Source organism: Rhineura floridana, chromosome 11 (genome assembly GCF_030035675.1).
Source record: "Rhineura floridana isolate rRhiFlo1 chromosome 11, rRhiFlo1.hap2, whole genome shotgun sequence".
Classification (NCBI taxonomy): Eukaryota; Metazoa; Chordata; class Lepidosauria; order Squamata; family Rhineuridae; genus Rhineura; species Rhineura floridana.
The window spans coordinates 49,618,816-49,638,661 of NC_084490.1; the positions used below are offsets into that span (position 1 = coordinate 49,618,816).

Here is a 19,846-nt window from a genome sequence, read left to right on the forward strand (position 1 = left end):
GCCACCTTTACATTCACATTATGGATATGTGAAACACACTTTTGACTGGGAGTGAACCTTTAGCCAGGGTGACTCTCACTGAGGAGAAAATGGCACTCTACACATGCTTAGAGACACTCTCCATCCAGGTACAGAGGAAGATACTTCCACACTGTGAATACGGAAACCTTATTCCAGTCAGTGGACTTCAGAGGAGATGATTCGCTGTCCCCTCGTTTACCAGAAATCCAGATAAGATTCCCCCTCCTTTTTGCAAATGCCCAGCTTCACTTCTGCTTCTTAATTTCCTCTTTGTATTATGCAGGCATGTGTCTTCCTGCTAAACTGAAGTCAAGGGTTGTGGAGGAAGCCTGCCTGGCTGGTTGCCAGCTACCACACTCAACTCCTTTGGGTTTATTTTTTATTACTCCTGGACATGAGTCGAGAGGCACACCTTAACAGAATCCAGGTGTGGCTGCCATGAGCTCACCTGGCATAGGCGGGACAGGGCTACCATTAAAGCAACAGCACCCTTAAGGCACTGAGATCTTCACACACTTTCCTTTTGCTACTCTTTGAAGGCTGAATACATCAGGAAAAAGGGCTGCAGTTTAGGTAAGGGGGATTTCTTTCTTTCTATTTCTGTTTGCCCATTTCTTTTTCTCTGTTCTTCAGGGACGGTTGCCACATTTTCCAGCATTCTGTATTAAGCTGTATAACATCTGTCTTGTTATGATATGTCATTTCTGAAGGATTGGAGTGTAAATTATCCTGTCTTTGGGAAAGAAAAATAATCTGAAACTATTTTTGTGATGACCATTATGATTTTTAAAAAAACCCAAATCCCGCTGAATCTTTTCATACCTTTCACTCTCATTCTTAATTATGTATGCAGCATGCAAAGCCTACAGACATGTATTGAAGTTGCATGGTTTGACTTTTGTACTAAGCCTTTCCTAACAATGCAGGTGCTATAGGCACAGAAGCAGGAGGGTACATGGCTTGTACCTGGTCTTTATTTGTGGAGCTACTTGATGATATGGGCTGATGGGCAGTCGGTTTTGGCTTGTGGAGGAGGAGGAGTAATTTTTATTTCTGTCAAAGACCAGCAAATATAAAACAGAAAACATCAGAAATGCAGTATACAGAAAGCTGAGGCAAAAACACTGCAGCACTGATAATAATTTATGCACACCTCAGGATAGAAAATCATAATAAAACATTAAAATAATCATATTATCATCCCTCTCCGACAAGCAATAGCTGCTGCACAGAAACTAGCCTCCTTAGTTGTGACCTGTGGGTTCTGATAAACTAGCAGATAATCTAGTTTATGAAGTAAATGTGTGGAGGCTCTTGCTTATGGCAGGACAGGATGAACCCTGATGCAAGCACTGTGCCTCCAAAACCTGGAGTACTTCCCTATTAGGGGTTTAATGCAGACTTACCATGCTTCATTCACTCAATTTTTAATGGGGCATCCACACATGATGCCATCATGCAATCACTATCATCCTGAATTTTCCCTGTGGTTCTTCCGTCTTTTCTCAGGGTTCCTCCAGACCACCTGTTCATTGAGCATTCACCCTTATTCTTGCACAAAGCTTACATGGAGATTAGACTACGTCTTTATTGAGGATTTGTTCGATTTATTTGCGGGAAGATTATGCAACAATAAGCATTCATCCTGATTTGTTTGTGCAATTACTATATGTCTTCCCATTAATAATTTGTTCATTTTACGTTTTTCAGTGCATTTCCCCATCGTTCTCCTAGCCACAAAAAGTCCATTTTTTTTAAGTAGATTTGTTTACATCAGAGTGCCATAGACCTTTAATCCATATTAATGGCGCAAACCTAAAATTACTGTTTGTATGTGCTTGAATCCCTCACACAAAATACTGATAGTCTGGAGAGGACCTCAGACTGCAGAAAGCCCCTCTTTTTGAGAAGGATGGAAAAGCAGCACTACCTCCGTAGGTGTAAAGACCCTTAGCAATTTTCCATCTTCTTAAAAGGGCAGAGTTTTCACATAGTCAGTGACATGTCAGGCAGGTGAACCTATCACATCTCAGCACACATTGACCATTACACCTTTGCAGCGGGCACTGTTTTATCACCCCGTGTGTTCATTACAAATCTATCTTTTAATTAGTACTAAAACACTTTTCCTGTTGTTTTTTTTAATATTAGTGAAATACTACTTAGGTGAAGGTGTTTTAGCACTATAAGACCATAGTGTTTTAATGCCAATTTCAGAAAAATAAAATAAAATGGGGGAGTAAAACATTTCACTCACTGCCGTTTTAGCAGCAAGCTTTATGAGGAGATTGTATTTTATATTCTATTTTATATTGTACGTCGCCCAGAGTGTCCGTTTAGTCGGACAGATGGGCGTCTGCTAAATAAAATTTTATTATTATTATGACAATGAATGAGAAGGACAGGAATAGGGTTTTCCCTATATATTTTAAATGCATTATAGTGTTTTGGTGCCATAATATTCTTTCATTTAGATGGTATTTCACTAGTATCTTAATTTTAAAAAATATTAGTCAGGAAGTGTTTTACCAGTAATTAAGTGGTTAAAAAATAAACAGAAGAATAAGATATTGCCCACCACAAAAGTTACACTGAAAGTATGCTGAGCTGCAATTGACCACTCAGTTAACTGGACCTTTCCCTTCCACACCCGCAGCATCTACTTCATGCTCACAAATGTGGATGGAACACAGTGGGATACATAGAAAAAGATCTGATAGTGTGGAAAATCAATTGCAGTTCTGCTCTTAGTTTTCAGGGGAAGTACAATGATGACGTGCTAGAAGCCACATGTCTGGAAGAAACCCCAGGCAATCAAACACCAGGAACTACATGCAATCCGCAAGAAGTGCTGGGGTGGCTCTCAGACAGGTCAGGGAAAGACACAATTGATTGTTTGCTGTGCCCATTTCCATTCTTCCAGATGCTATGATAACTTGAGGGTTCTGGAGGAATCAGGAATATTACTTTGGTTTAAAATGCACTGTGTGGGTGAGAGAAACAGCAATGGAAGTGTTGTGGGGAGGGAGCTGTTGGGAAGGGGAAAGCAGCAGTAGTTAATGTTGTGTCTCTCTGCTGTATAGAATTATGGGATTGGAAAGAGTCAAGATAATTTAGTCCTGCCCCAATGCAGTTCTTCAACCAAAAAATGCATGCAAAAATATGTATATATGCAAAAGTAAGTATATGAAAATAACATACAAAAATGCATACTGTTAGGAGAAAAAATACTTGCAAAAATGCACCTACTAGGCAATTTTGCATACAAAAATATGTATATTAGGAAAATTTGCACAAAAATGTGTACAAAGTTTCATGTAGTCTTTAAAAAAATCTACAGTTGGGGACAGCATTTGTTCAAATCTATGTGGGTGGAGGGGGGATTCGTCTCTCTCTTCCCGCTTGAAATTTGAGCTGCAAAGGCAAACAGGCCTACTTCCTTATCCTAGAATTAACACGGAAAGGAAGGCTGGATCACAGATTACATGCTCCTTAATCATCAATGGGTTCCTTTATGGCTCATCTGGATTAAGAGGGTGTGCCAGTGTGATTGTAGGATACAGTTGCCACAACCACCGCAGCTTGTTTGTTTTGACTGAAGGAACAACAAGCCATGTTATCACAGTCACACAGTCTAACATTAATATACCTCCAGGTATTGTGTACTTGGGGACCCAAAGCACTAAACTGTTTGTGTCTGTGTGTTTGTCTGTGTGTGTGCGTGCATGTGCACATAGAAAGGCCCAGGAGCATTTCTGTAGGCCTCATGACAAGACTGGCCCTACATTCAGGAGAGTGAGGCAGCCACCTCAGGCAGCTGACGGGTGTCATGAAAGGGCACCAATTTGTTAGGTTTTTATTAATCTATTCTTTTTTATATTTTTACATATAGGGAGAGAGGTGCTTGTGGTATTTTCTGCCTCAGGTACCAAAATAAAGTGGCCATCCTTGAGTACTATGCACCTTGACTTGGAGAAGTGGGTGTCATTTCATCTCAGAAAGCAAAATATTTTTGGACGGCCTTGTGTGAAGGACAAGCCCAACTATTGGGGCTGGTAGGATGGATAGATAGATAGATTATTTATCTATCCAGGCCTGCCTTTAAATTAAGAAAATGTCCAAGGTGACTCACAGTAAACATCATCCCTACCCCCCTCTATTTTTATAAAATGTCCATGCCCCTCAAATAAATCACTAAAAGCCAGATAGTTAAAAAGAGCTGATCTAGCGGAGTGGTACAAATGTGAGGTGGCAATTTTCTAGTTCGAATCTCACCTAGCTCTGAACTCACTAGGTGGCTCCATGTTAAGTCACTGTTCTCTGCACCTCAGCCACCTATCTGCAATAATACTGGCCTATCTTGCAGGGCTGTTGTAAAGCTAAGGGAAATAATGTCTGTGAAGCATACGGAGCATTTCAAAATATCCTCGAGAAATCCTCAGAGTTCATGGGATTTGGGGCATGGGCTCCCATGATCTTATCATTGCTGAACTGTTATCAGACATTTAATTCCTAAGCTTGCTTTTGGGGACATAGTCCATTACCAAAAGGTGGTGTGGTTTGTTGTATCAAATATAGCTAATAGATTGTGCAGACCAGCAAAGAGGAACTGGATCCAGCAAGCAGGCCAGGTTCTGATGTCCCCCACCCCCTGTGGGCCACTTTGACTGTCCACCTGTCAATCATCTGACATTATTATGATGGCAGGTAAAGAAACCCCTTCCAACCCTGGCAGCAAAGGAAGCATTTCCTTTGCAGTTCCTTTGAAATCAGGGTGCCAACACAATTTCCTGGGTGTAGTACACTGTATGTAGATTGGGCTCCTTACATTCCCAACCAACCCCATCTCCTGGCAAGTTATTGGCAAGAACTGCTGCTTAGGTACCCAGTATGAACAGTTATTTTGAATCCCTGGTAACAACAACATAAGTTGTTTTGAGGATGAAAATGGGGATGACTATATACACTACCTTGACCTCCTTAGACAAAAAGTGGGATATAAATGTAATAAACGTTCTTCAGAGCGCTACTTTTTGCATCATGATATGCTCTCTACTTACTTTCTTTATCTTTCCCTTATCTATCTTCTTTCAACAGTTCTTTTACAAAGTTTGTAAGATTTCTGCTGTTCTCTTGTCTGTGTTCTTCCTTTCTCTCGGCTCCCAGCTTGTGGGACATCCTTCTTTCTAGCATTTGCATCACTCCATCTCTTCCTATGTATTTAAAAGAGCACCTGCAAACTCATCCCTTTATAATTGCTTTTCCAAGTTAGGATTTTTTGGCCTCCAGCTTTCCCCCTTCCATTTGTTTCTTTTTCCTTCGCCTTATTGTCTGTCTGTATTAGTGAGCCTGCAGGCAAGGCTTGTCTCCTTTTAACTTTTGAACAATGCTTAGTAATATTATAATTCCCTCAGGGGTTCCTAATCTGAAAACTGGTAACAAGCAACCTTACTGTTCAGCACTTGCAGAGGTTCTCTGGACAAACATCTCACAACGAAGTGTTTTTGCCCCATTGTTCTTCCTCCACTTTCATTAGCATGCTCAGCTTTTTAAATTATGCACCCATCACTGGCATGGGGTAGAAAAAATTCCAGTGCTTTTTCCATGGAAAATCTTCAGTTTCACCAAGGCTACACCCAGTGGTGTAGTGGCAAATTCAGGGTAGCGTCACGCTTACTGTTGTGTCAGTTCCAGTGCGTCTCCACCCACCTTTTCTGAAAATGGGGGCAACCAATGCTAGTTAAACTCTGCCCCTTTTAACTCTAAAACCTGGTTGGATCTTTTTTTAAAAATTCAGCTTCAGACAGATTTCACAAATGATTGGTAGACCTGTTTCCCCTCTAGGTGTAGCCAATGGAAATGCTTTCCTGTAGGCTCAGGCAAAAACAGCGATTGGCCCAATGCTTTGCTGTCGGTGGTCCTGAAAGATCTGATGTCAACAGTGGGGAGTCCGGCCAAGGGCAGAGTCGCTTCAAAATGCAGCCAGAAAAACCATTCTCATTGCTTTTGAAGCAACCAGTGTGCCCGCAGCCTCAGAAGTGCAAGATCTCATCATGATAGTCGTGCCATACCCCCTGATAGCCACACCCCTTTTCCCACTTTCCCTCGTCTCCCTTGCTCTCCCTGTCATCTTGCAAGTCCACATTCCACTACAACAGATGCTCCTAGGAGCCAATCAGCATGAAAGGGGAGGCTGTGTGTTAGCTACTGAGGAGAGTCTTCTCAGTGGCTGCCTTGCCTCCTTTCACTCTGATTGGCTCCAGTCAGCATGAAAGGACAAGGACTCTTCTCAGTGGCTAATACACTCCCTTTTCATGTCAATTGGCTCATACATAGGGACTTGGCTGGGACCCTGCTCCCCAAAAAGTAATAGGTCTGCGACCTCGGACAACTACAGCCCTGGCTACACCCCTCATGTCACTGGCCTTGCCTCACACAGTCCTTGAGTGATTTTTGCCTGGCTAGAATATATTCTTGACCTCTGATAATGCCTCTTGCTTGCCTGGATGCAGGATAGAGAGGGCTGTGTGAGTGTGTGCAGAACTACTTTACTGTACAAAAATAGCATTTGTTACTCCACCCACTTTTGCCTCTGGCCCCTCCCACCGCTAGCATGTAGCCCCCCAATACATTGCCCAGAAGGGAATGTGGCACTCGGGCTGAAATAGGTTCCCTGCCCCTGCTGTACTTGCATCTTGCATTGTAGAGCATGCATTGAACAGGGCACTCAACTTGATGACCTCTAGGGTCCCTTTGTATTTTTAACACACTATGAAACTGCATAAACGTTGATTCCCCCTTCCTCCCCCACACACAGATACCTTTCAGCTGTCCTTCCTTGCCTCTGAAGAGGCGTGATCTCCCCCAGCTCTGATGAGTATCACATTCAAAATCACAATATTCCTAATTATTTCCTAATCATTAGCTCCTATTGAGGAAACAACAAAGAACCATCCTGGGCTATTAACTTGAAATCTGCCTAAGAGGAACAGTCAGAGAGGTGTCTTCTTCTGTCGCCAGGACTGGATTAAAAAAAACACACACACGACCTGTGTAGGCAGCAGGAGGTTTGGGGAAGGACCATAGCTCAGTGGCCGAGCAAGTGCTTTGTTTACAAAACGTAGCAGATTCAAACCCTGTCATCTCCACATGAAGCTGGGTAAGTCCCCTGCCTAAACCCTGCAGAACTGCTGCCAGTCCACGTAGACAATACTGAGTTAGATGGAGCAGTGGTCTGACTCTGTGTCAGGCACCTTTCCATCTTTCTAGGTTGCTTGCAACTGTGCGTGTAAAACAGTTTAAGATGGAACAAGTTTAAGAGAGGAACACATTCAAAAAGTATGAGAACCATTCTTTTCCTCACTGTGCACATCCTTACATATTTAGCACAATGTCACTAAGCCCTCTCCAAAAATGGAAACATCTATTAGGGGAGAAGGAAGTCCACTAAAATGCATTGATCTAGTTTCCTTTTGAGAGAGAGGATGACAGAAAGGAGTAGTTTGTTCATGTCCAATGGTTATCTGATTCCCAGGGCATAATGTTCTGGCTATTTTTTCAAGCCTTTAGATCTACCTCTCCCATCAGCCTTCGGGGCAGTAAGTCAGCCCTTGCTACACATGACATATGGCTGCAATTGTAGGCCTTACCTTCTCCGCCTTGACCTTGAGCTATGAACTTAGTCCGACAGTCATTTGTCTGCTTCTGAAGAACACACTTCAGTAGCTGATGAAAGCTTTATGGCAGCTTAAATAGACTTGATTAAAGTTAACCTTGTGGGTGTGCCTGAGATCAACAGGAGAAGCAGGTAAACAAAGAAATATATAGTGTGAAAGCTTGTGACAGTTGTTCTGGCCATCTGTAGTACAGAATAATGTAGTATCAGATTCAGACTTGGAACTCTCGGCTTGCTTATTGCCAATGGCTCTAATCCACAAGTCAGCACATTAGTGCACGAACTGCGCCCGTTCCTTGAGCCGTCTGATTTGGCCACGGTGACACATGCCTTAGTTACATCCCGCTTAGATTACTGTAACGCGCTCTACATGGGGCTGCCTCTGAAGACTGTTCGGAAACTTCAGTTGGTTCAACGTGCTGCAGCCAGAATGTTAACTGGGGTGGGTTACAGGGACCATACAACTCCCCTGTTAAAAAAGCTCCACTGGTTGCCAGTCTGTTTCCGAACACAAGTCAAAGTGCTGCTGCTGACCTATAAAGCCCTATACGGCTTAGGTCCAGGCTATCTATCAGACCGTATCTCCCTGTATGAACCTGCCCGGGCCCTGAGATCTTCAGGAGAGGCTCTTCTCTCAATACCCACGCCCTCTCAAGTACAACTGGTGGGGACGCATGATAGGGCCTTCTTGGTGGCTGCCCCTAGGCTTTGGAATTCCCTTCCTAGGGATGTAAGAATGACCCCCTCCTTGCAGTGCTTCCGGTGTCAAGCAAAGAACTTTCTATTCCAACAAGCCTTTGGTATTGACGGCTGCTGAAGATAGGGCTTGACGGGAACTGCATCGCTAATGCCTAATTCCTCCATTTTTAAACTGGTTTTTTTATTTTCTTTTAGCTATAAGTATGAATGGTTTTAATATTGGAATTAGTTTAATTTTATTTTAATCTAGACTCTGTATGTTTTAATTATATGTGTTTTTTATCTGGAAGCCGCCACAAGTTCCAGTTTTGGAAGGATGGCGGGGTATAAAGACAATAATAACAATAACAATAATAATAACAACAACAACATAGATCAGATTACAGTGCACAGTTATGATCACTGCAAGGCAGTGCTTGGCATGGCTACACAAGCAAAGACTTGCCGCAACACTGGACATGCTCCCTGAGCTCCCCAGTAAAGGACTGGGCAGGCACAACTACTTGCGCGGGACTTGTCTCTTGACCCGGAACTCGGCAGGCAAGTGGGCACTTCTACAGGTAGGCTGGTTAACAGGTTCAGTCTGTTTGTGCCGGCGCATCCAACAGCATGTCAGTGGCAACGGACGGAGGGACAACTCAGCCATATCACCCCCAAGCTCTGCCCCCTGGCAACCACTCCTGAGATGGAGGCAGAACAGCCACTGAAGGCAGCGTAAGGGGACAGACTGACAGCTCAGCTGTCTGCATTGCCCGACACCTCAGAGAAGGGGCAGGCAGATTGCTCCCTCCCCCTGGCATCTTCATCCATCACTCCCAGACCACTGGGCCACACACACACCCGGATCCCAGATGTCCTCCTCCAGTCCTGCCAAGAGTTCTTCATGGGACTCAAGAAGCTTGCAAAGCCTGGAGCCCAGGGCTTTGCAGATGCCATCAGTCAGCTGATTGCTGGTGACTGCAAATCCCCTTTCAGCCAAGCCCAGTCTTTAACTGCTTCACACCTAATGGCATATTGGACATCAGGTGTAGGGCAGGTGGCAGTACTTCACCGGTCAAATGGAAAGGCCTGGTGGGTCTAATTAGGTTCAGGGACAGAGGTTCCCAACCAGTGATCTATACCTCTATACCACTATTGTCCTGTCTGTGCTATGGGCACGTATATCAATGTGATTGCCAGTTTTTGTTGCTGCATCTTCTTCAGCCCTTCCAGGCTCTTTCCTTCTGTGCCTTTTAATAAAGTCCTTCTCCATTCTCAGTCCACCTTGTAAGGAACTGCAGACATTGTAGCTAACTTAGCAGTTGTCATTAAACTTGGGGCTGTACATCTATTGATTCCACTTTGCTCAAGGACTCCACATCTGTAAAAAAAAAAAATTTGTTTTCCTGCACCTTTTGTACAAGGGTGGCCTGTCCTGGCTCATTTGTGCGATTTGCAGCTGTTGGGGAAGGATATACATATATTATTTTTGCAAATATAACAGAAAAAAGAAACACCATCAACTGGCATTAATAATAAAAATAGACCATTGATCTTGCCTTAAACGTATAAATTAAGATAAGCAGTCTATATGTCCAAATAGGTATCCTAATGAGAATATAAACTTTATAAATTATGCATTCAAACATGAAAAAAGCAATGAGGTCTTCAGACCACTACCTAACTCTGGCAGTGTTAGGGCTTGATAGCTTAGCCAGTTATTTTAAGTTGCATTTTTTTCTTGAGCGTTTGCATTTTTTTAAGGCTAAATCTTTAGCTCAATTTTATGGAATTCAAATTTGGATATATACTCATTTAAACCCCCTGGAAGTTGTACAGTCTAAATCCTTTAGACCAGGGATTCCCAAACTCGTGGTCCATTAACCATCAGTGGTCTGTGAGCTTTAGTCAGGTGGTCTGTGACATGTCTGCGGTTAAAGATGGGAGATGATACATCCATCAAATTCATATTGATTTTTAATTGTATTCATATTGTCTCTTTTATTTATTGAATTATGTGGAATTCAAATGATAATGCAATAAAATACAAGAAATAGAAGCAGCAATAAGAATACAGGTAAAAAGCATACAGCATCTAGCACAGCACCTTACAATTGCTACAACAGGCAGAAAAACCATAAAGCAGTCCACTAAGCCTCAGCAATTTTCAGGTGGTTGGAGGGAGCGGAGTTTAGGAACTACTGCTTTAGACAAATTTTCTCTGTACCATGATGTGTTTCGAATGCTGCTCTATGATTCAAAGGTGATCTCCCCTCTATGTTCACAAAGGCTTGGTTCAGGACGCTGAACTATTGTATCTGGTTAAATTTAGTCCCTTCTGGCTTTCTTTGGCTGTAAACACATTAGTCACCACCAGATCGATGTGCTTCCATTAGCCACACCTGGAGGAGGAAAGGGTTGATCTGCCGATCAGTTGCAAAATCTCTTTGAACCTGATTTTTTTTAAAAAAAACACTCAAGTTGTTCCCACCAGGTTTCACAGTAAAAAGGGGTCGGGTTTGACTAGCGTCCTGTGCCGTTTTCAGAAGAGACGCACTGGAACCGGCAGAACAGTGAATGTGTTTCTACCCAGGGTGGGAGCCAAAGGGTGGCCAGGTTGGGCCCTGGCTGAGGGCCCCTGCAGCCCAGAGAGGCCCCTGAAGGGCCTCTCCTTAGGGTATGGGGGTAGCGCTCTCCTTCCACAATCCTTGGCAGGGTCGACTCCTGATCCTGCCGCAGATCACAGAGATGGAGCTCCCAGTCCTGCCCCTACAGACCTGCCGCTCCAGCTACCTCTCCTCCCTTTTTGTGAATGCCCTGCGCACTGCATGCTCAGCTGCCATCAACCCAAGATGGCAGCAGAGGCTTCTCTAAGGGGCTGAATTCTCTACCGCCATCTTGATTGATGGCAGGCATGTGCACACACACAGCATAGCGCCCATGCATGTCCTCAACAAAGATGGTGGCAGGGGTATCAGCCCCTTAGAGAAGACTCTGCCGCCACCTTGGTTGATGGCAGTGTCCTGCGCACCCAGTGTGCAGGGCATTCACAGAAAGAGGGAAGAGGTAGGTGGAGCAGTCCCGCATGGTCTGTAGGGGGGGCTGGGCAGAACTTGGAAGATTAGTTTTAAAAATGAATAAATTACTGTGTCAGCTCTACACTGCATCAGCAGTGTCAGGGGGGGCTGGAAATTCCTGGGTCTTTGGCAGGGAAGGAAAGTCCTTAGCCAGCAGTCGGGTTGTAAATCTGCCAGGCCTATCCGAAGCGTACTTGCCGAGTCAGAAGTCCAGAAGCGAGGTCAGTGGAGGTCCGGGATCAATTGCCAAGGAGGTCAGTCAAAGAGATGCTGCAGGGAAACTAGGTCTACACAAAGCCACGCCTGACGTTGCAGTCAGCAACAAGCTGCAGCCAAGGTGTGCCTTATAAAGAGCAGGATGGACAGCAGGTGTGAGCCCTCAGCATTTGGGCCTTAAGGAGACAGGCCTGCCTCTCTTCTGCCTGACCTTCTGCTGTCTACGTTCTGCAGGTGAGGGGGAAGTATCCTGTTCACTGTCTGTGTCTGGCTGCAGGGCCTCTGCTGTCCCTGGGGTGCTCTGCAGCTGAGGGGCAGAAGGAGCTGGATTCTCAGGAGGCTCCTCCGTGTCTCCTGCTGCTCCTGGGTCTGCTGCTGTTACTCCCGAGTCGTCCTCATCTGAGGAGTCCTCTGACGGGGCCATGGCATACTGTTACATGGCCATTACAATTGTTCTGAAAGGAATTGATTACTTTACTGTTACGCAAAAGTAATCACTACATGTTTTCCATCTACTTCTTCCGACATAGTGGCATCTTAATAACCACAGGATCTAAATATTCTAAAATGCAGAAGAGCTTTCTCAGTTGTGAATAACTGAATGTACTGCCTTCAGAGGGCCATTTTAAGAGAACCCCTTTCCAAATGTGGAGATGGCAGTACATAAACATTAAGTTAATCACCCTTATTATTATTATATGCCTTCAAGTCAATTTCAACTTTATTTATTTATTTCATTTATACCCCACCTTTCTTTTCATGATAGAAACCCAAGGCAGCTTACATGTGGTTCCCAGGCAGTCTCCCATCCAAGCACTGACCAGACCTGACGCTGCTTAGCTTCAGCAGAGAGCTGGCCTCATGTGCCTTCAGACCATAGCCTGGACTTAGGGTGACCCTAAATCAGCAACCTCCTATAATAATAATAATAATAATAATAATAACTCATCCAGGACATTCAGCTAATTGTTATGGCTTTTCCTTGTGGACCAAAATTAATGGGTGACAGCAAAGGCAGCAGAATTTCTAGCTGCTGCTGTTAAAATAAGGATGGTGCTCTCCACGTTTTAACCTTGTATAATTTTTAAATTTAATTTGGCCATTTTATCAGCCAAGTAATGTTTATATATGTTTGTACTTTATACACAAATTGTAATGACTGATACAAACATCTACCTACCTGCTATCTAGGGGCTTATCCAAACGGAGCGGGATAATCCACGGTTTCCATATTAGGTTTGTCATCTGATAGTCCTCACTTTGCCTTTTAGTTCGCTCTTTCCCAATTAAAAAAAAATGCTTTTTTGCACCCATAGTGGTAAGACCCCTACATTCTTTTTGCTTTTTCCAAGCTCCACCTCTAAAACCTCCCCCTATCAACCAGTTGGTCAGCAAAAAAATTACGTATGCTCCTCTCCCCCTCTGCAACGAAGCACAATATGGCTGTAAAGGAGTTCTCGCTGCCGAAGGAAAGGGAGAAGGAGGGGGGTGGTCGGTTTCAGCCTGCCTCTGGAAAGCTTTGTCAATTTTATTTTACTGGCTGGGGTTTTTGCTTCAAATCATTTCGCTGGGGGAAGGAAAGGGAGAAGGAGGGTGACACTTTTCTTGCTTTTTTGGAGAAATAAGTGCAATTGCCAGCGTGTGTATCTCCTTAAATATCCATAAAGGCAGAAATGTATACATTCGTTTAAGCGTAATATCGCAAATACAAACAAGAAAGGGGCTGCTGGTCGGTTTCATGCCTGCCTTTGGAAAGCTTTGTCAATTTCATTCACACACCCCTCCTTCTCCCTTTCTTTCCCGAATGTGCCTAAACTGCTTTAGCATAGACTCCAGCTCCTTTGTGTTTCCAAGTACAGTCTATCCCCAGCAAATCATGTTTCCTCTTTTGCTTTTGGAGAGGCATTTTTAAAAAATGTTGCGTTATATCCAGCAAAGTCCACCCACTAATTAAACCCATTGAAATCAATGAAAGTAAGTTATCATGTCTATTGATTTCAGTGGGTCTACTCACTATGCCTTAGCTGGATACAACCAGAGCTTGGGAAAGTTACTTTTTTGAACTACAATTCCCATCAGCCCCAGCCAGCATGGCCACTGGATTAGGCTGATGGGAGTTGTAGTTCAAAAAAGTCACTTTTCCAAGCTCTGGATACAACCCATTCTAACCGTGCAAGATCAGAGTCGCTGTTTTTCAGGTTTCAGCCCTCTTTCCTGGATCTCTAGAAGTGCAGAACCATAAGGAGGAAAAACAGGAGGTTTGGAGTGGTACCCTCCAAATGTTGTTGGACTGCATCTCCTATTATGTGGCTACCCTTCTCAGGGACCTCACTGATACAGTCATCTCTGTCTAGGGATTAGCAAAACTGAAATGAATTACACCTTGGTTCATTGTGAAATTAAAAATCCCCTTCATTAGAAGCCAGTGCAGAACAGGCTATGACAGACTACATTAGCTACGGTTACAGCAGACACCATGCTGGCTCTAGGATTTCGGGCAGGGGGAAGGGCTTCTAACCTGGGATACTCCAACTGAGAATTCACTTAGGCTGAATCTGATCTTCTAGGATACTCTGTGCAAAATGAAAATGGTAGTATGGTTAGTAGGGCAGTGGACCCTCTGCTGGGCAAATGCCCAACCTTACCACCCTCTGGAGCCAGTCCAAGACCACAGAGAGCCTTGCTTGAGCAAAGTGTAATGACATGTGGGGAGCCCTTTGGCATCAAACCATGGTGTGGTGATAGTGGTTTAAAATTCCTTATTTATTTCATCTGTGAACTGTGAGCCTGTACAGCCCTGACCTCCTGGCTGGCCTTCTCTCCTGCTACATCTAATTTCCCTTCTGAGAACACCTTTGCTAATTACAGTATAACATCACAAGAATTATCACCTCTCCTTTCAGCTGCATTTCTAGGCTCGCTTACCTGGCAGTAGGTCCCATTGAACTTAATGGGATGTACTTTTGAGCAGACATGCATGGAGTTGCGTTAGAAATCTGTGCATCAACGCCAAACTACATATGACATTAAATGGATGTTTGCATTTAACATACACTTTTTAATTATAGCAGCCATTGCAAGGGCTGATAATTATTGGGGTTGCAGCAACACTGATGAAAACTGCTCTAGTCTGAAGATGCTATTTGCATTGCAAGGAAATGCATTGCTGCCAGTGGCGTCTTATCCTTACAGTTAGATATATAAGCTTCCCTTTTCCCTTCCTGTGTCCTGTCACCTGCTGTGCATTACCACAGCGTTCATAACAATTTCACCTCTAATGTTCCATTTGCACAGGTTTTCTCTTTTGATGAGGCAGACTCAAGGAAAAGTTTAAAGGCTTTTGCAAAATCTTACCTGACCAAAGACGGAGAAGACAAATAATTCTTGAAGATTTCATAGCCAAAGGATGTCGAAGGTCATCCCAAATCATGTGGTACGAGTTGGACAGACAATATGTGTTTCGTCCCAGGAAGAACATGTTTGCTTGCACCCTAATGGGTGCTTGTCTTGTCGCACTTTGCCAACACAATATTTCTACTACTCAGTAGAAGGCTGGGACAGACAGACCACACTGACCCAAAGCAAAGCAGGTCTGCTGCCCAAGACAGAACTCTATGACTCTTGTAAGCCTACTGTAGAGCCCACGCCTATGACACCTCCAAATCTGGGGGATAAACGGCTGCCAGAGGAACCAACAGAACCAAGCAATGACGCCTGTCCTGCAGTGTCTCCAAATCTGGATGTATCCATTGAGAAACTGAATCGCCTGATCTTGGAAATTGACCCCACCTTCCAGCCTCTCCAACTGAAGCCAGTGCAAAGCCCGAGTCCTGTCCAAACCATTCCACAAAGCAACACAGCAGTCGTCCAAAAGCAAGAGCCAGATTCACCAGGTAAGGTGTGAAATTCACCGAGTTGCCGGGCTCAATCTGCTGAGCTAATGAGAGGGTCTTATTCTAAGGATTGAACCTTCTCCTTATTCCCCTTTGTACAGTGAACAAAGCAAACAGGTGCCTCTGTGAGTTGCTCACTCTCTCCTAATCCTTGAAAACTTCCTAAACATTTGGGAGCAATCACTAGACTATCTCCCCACACAAAAATGCCTTCCAGAAACCTGCAATTTATCACTTGCCATGTTTGTTTTTAAAAGTGTGTGTGAATAGCCCTGCATCAAATAGTCTCCTAAATGGAACATTATTTTTCCACAAAAGTGTGTATGCTATGTGTTAATAGCATCTGCCAGCCCATGAAAAGAATGGCTGGACTACCGCAGGGAGTTCACCATGGAAAACATACATGAATGCATGCTACTGGGTACAGAAATCAGCAGGCCGAGAATCTTACCTTTCTTTTTAAAGCAAGTTGCTAGCCCTTAAGGTTTTAAAAATACAGTTTTGACACATGGGAACAATGTCTTAGTGAAATCTCAGGAGCCAGAAAAGGGGTCAAGTTGGACTTGTGGTGGGTGTGAGGTAAGGCTTTGGTATGGCCTCACCCTTCTCTGGCACCTACAAGTAGAATCAACAAATACATGCAGATGAGTTTATAATAATCTATATACAGACGGCAGAATTTTTCTATTTGTGTTCAGAGTACAGCATATTCTCAGCCCCAAGTCTGCATGCTTCATTCTAAACTTGGTGCAATGCCAAAAAAGGAGAGATAGATAAGTGACGGCCATGAGCTCCTACTGGGAGGAGGGGTGGGATATAAATTTAATAAAATAAATCAATCATTATTTGTTTTATATGTTGATTTCTAATCTCTCTTCTGCCTCCATCATCCGTCAGACTCAGTATGGATCATAGCAGAGAATTAAGCTGTCCAAATAAAAATCGGGATAAATGAAAACTCCTCCTAAAAGTTCATTCCCAATTAAAAGCTTAACCCGGAGGACCCAGATAACCATCCCAAACAGGGAGTTCTTTAAAAGACTTCCAAAATGAGGTCTGGCAATTCCCCATGGGAGGCATTTCCACAGTTGCAGGTAAAATACAACCACCACCATCCCCAAAACTTATTTTCTGTGTGCTTCTCTGTTTGAGTTTTGCAGATAGGTGTTGTACTCTCATGGAATGTTCTCTGCCTATGTAAAAGATCATGACATGATATGCACCGGCGGCGGCTGGCTAGAACGTATGCAGAGTCCCAGCAGCTTACATTATCAGGGCCAGCTCCAGAGGGTGGGAAGTTTGGCCATTTGCCAGAGCCCCAAGGCCAGCAGACGGCCCACCAGGGCTGTGGAGCTGGAGTCTTGGAGTCGGAAGCAATTTTGGGTGGAGTCTGACTCCGGCTTCAAAATAAAATCAATATTTTAATATTAATTTATTAATATTAATAAATTAATATACATTTGCCATTTATGAAGGAGTCAGAGTCAGACAGTAGAAAAATAGACAAGTCGGAGTCGAAGGTTTGACGTGCCGACTCCACAGCCCTGTGGCCCACAGCCTTAAAAGTGCTGTCATTTCCATTTTGACATGAAGACCAGATGTAGCTTAAGTGAACTCGTGTTTACCTGTCCCACCTTTTCCAGATTGGAATAGGGGGCACTGAAAGTGCATGTGGGCTCCCCAAACCCTGGACACAGCATAGATTGGGGCCCTGATTGCCCTGAGGAAAGGACAAATAGAGAGGAAAGATACGGAAGTCCCAGGGTATGGTCTGAAGGTACATGAAGCCACCATCTTGCTGAACCTAAGTAGGTCTGGTTCTGATCAGTGCCAGGAAGGGAGACCACATGTATGCTGCCTTGGGTTCCTTGATTTAAAAAAAGATGGGATACAAATGTAAGGAATTTTTTTTTTTTAATGTCAAAACCAATTGATACATAAAAGTTCTGTACACTGTGCTATAATCATAAAAACGTGCAATTTTGAAGCAAGTTCTGATGAAATCCAATGAGATTTATTGTCAGCTCTTCACTGAGACAGCAGTGTTGGTGCGGGTGCAGGCAGGGCTGGAGATTCCTTGGTAATTGCCAGGCCGTAAGTCCTCAGCCGGCAGCTTGGCTATAAATCTGCCAGGCTAGCAAGGAGGAAGCAAGATAAGGGCAGAGGCTGTTCAAAGCTTACATGCCAAGCCAGAAATCCAGAAGAGACGTCGGTGAAGGTCCGGGTCTAGTTTGCCGAGAGATCAGTCCAAGTCAAGGTTCAGGGGATAGGAAGACACACAGTGGTCACGCCTGACGTTGTAGTCAGCAACAAGCTGAACCCAAGGTTTGACTTTTAAGGAGCAGGTTTGTCAGCAGGTGTGAGCCATCAGCGTTTTGGCCTTAAGGGGACAGGCCTGCCCCTCTTCTGCCTGACCTTCTGTTGTCTACGTTCTGCAGGTGAGGGGGGAGTATCCTGTTCACTGCTTGCGTCTGGCTGAAGGGCTTCAGCTGTGTCTGGGGTGCTCTGCAGCTGAGGGGGAGAAGGAGCTGGGTTCTCAGGAGTTTCCTCCATTTCGCCTTCTGGGTCTGCTGCTTCTGGGTCTGCTGCTGTTACTCCCGAGTCATCCTCGTCTGATGAGTCCTCTGACGGGGCCATGACATTTATTTCCAAGGAACTGGATCACTCTGCAAGTACAAAATGATGAAATACTGGCCACAAGAGCCAAATGGAACTTCCAAATACAGAAAAAATAAACCTCTTAATTCTAAATGCTGGAGACAACCAGGGGAAGACCATGAGCATGGTGTAGTGAATGGAGTGTCAGACTGTGACTGGGGAGACCTGGGCTCAGTTCCCCATTCAGCCATGAAGCTCACAGGCTAATCTTGGGCCAGTCACTAGTCCAGATGTTGTGGACTAATAGCCAGGGATGATGGGAGTTGTAGTCCAAAACATCTGGAGGGGACCATGTTGGCTACCCCAGATGCAATACATACTACTTAGGCGCTTCCCTCCTATTAGCATTTGGCCCCTCATACCTTTAGTCCATGCCTGGTCTGTGCTGTACTACTTTGGACTGCACATGGGGGCTTGCATTATGAAACACTCCACCACACACATGTGCACACGCATGCACCCACCCACCAACACACAAATCCCTGCAAATAGAAAACCAGGTATCTATGCATGGAGGAGTATTCAGTCAAGCATGGCTTCACTTGGAATCTGAAGTCATACAGTCCGGACTAGACTGACCACCTCATTTGTAGTTGGTGACAACTAGGCCTGTGATGCATGCATTGCCATCTTGTTTGTTCCAGCTTGTGGGTTTTTGTTTTTTTCCATCTAAGCTCCATGTGATTGTTCCCTCTAATACACCTGATTGATTTTTCTTGATGGCAATGGATTAGATGTGCCAATTAAACCCAACATCATTTTGTGTCTGTGTGCTTTGCCCATGACATGGGCTTTACTGGGGGTGCGTGCTTGTCAAGACAGGTCTGCTTACTCATTAAAAAAAAACACAGTGATGATGCCTCAGAGGGTGTTCCCTGTAATGACTGCCAAAGACAATATGGGATTAACTGTAATCTCCCCCATAGATATATCTTTGAGCTGCAGTAACCAGGCATGTCAGGAAAGTCAGAATAAATTGCTGCTTTCCATCCCACACATTGTTTTTTGTGTTGCACATACAGTAGACATTCTTTTCTAAAATGGAAACATAACTGATGATGTTTCAGCCCATATCATAAGATTTCCTGGATGATATCCCAGAATGCATTTGGCAATACTCAGGAAATGCAGCGAGCCAGAAGACATTGCATAGTTCATTATACAAAGCCCTAAATTATTTGGCGCTGGGAAATTTGATGGACCACCTCTTTCTGCATGAACCTGCCCATCAGTTCTGGCCATTTTCAAAGGAGACTCCTACTCTGCACTTTGCCACCAAGACAGGTGAAGTTGGTGGGGATGTGAGACAGGGCCTTTACGATGGTAGCACCCCAACTGTACAACTGTCTCTCAAGAGAAATTAGACTGCCTCTTTCTGTGTTTTCCTTTAAGACATTTTAGTTCTGGCAGGCTTTTAATGTAAATTATGTAGTTATGGTTTTGTTTAACTGTTTTATTTTGGCTTTGCATTCTCTTTTGAATTGTAACAATATTGTTATTGTTGTAAACCACCTTGGGACCCTTTTTAGAGCTGATAGGAAATACAGAAACGTTTTATAAATAAGGATTTAAAAGCCCTCGTCCTGGATCACACTAAAGACCCATCTAGTCCAATATCCTGTTGACAG

At 44.0% G+C, this 19,846-nt stretch overlaps 1 protein-coding gene across 1 annotated transcript in view; it reads left to right on the top strand.

The window, feature by feature from the left end:
- The first annotated feature begins 488 nt into the window (after positions 1 to 488).
- Positions 489 to 19,846, top strand: part of TNS4 (tensin 4) — a 52,413-nt gene continuing 33,055 nt past the window's right edge. The window contains exons 1-2 of the mRNA XM_061591169.1: positions 489 to 594; positions 14,962 to 15,560. Of these exons, the coding sequence (XP_061447153.1) occupies positions 15,074 to 15,560 (487 nt within the window). The 5' untranslated portion in view covers positions 489 to 594; positions 14,962 to 15,073. The remainder of the gene's footprint in view (positions 595 to 14,961; positions 15,561 to 19,846) is intronic.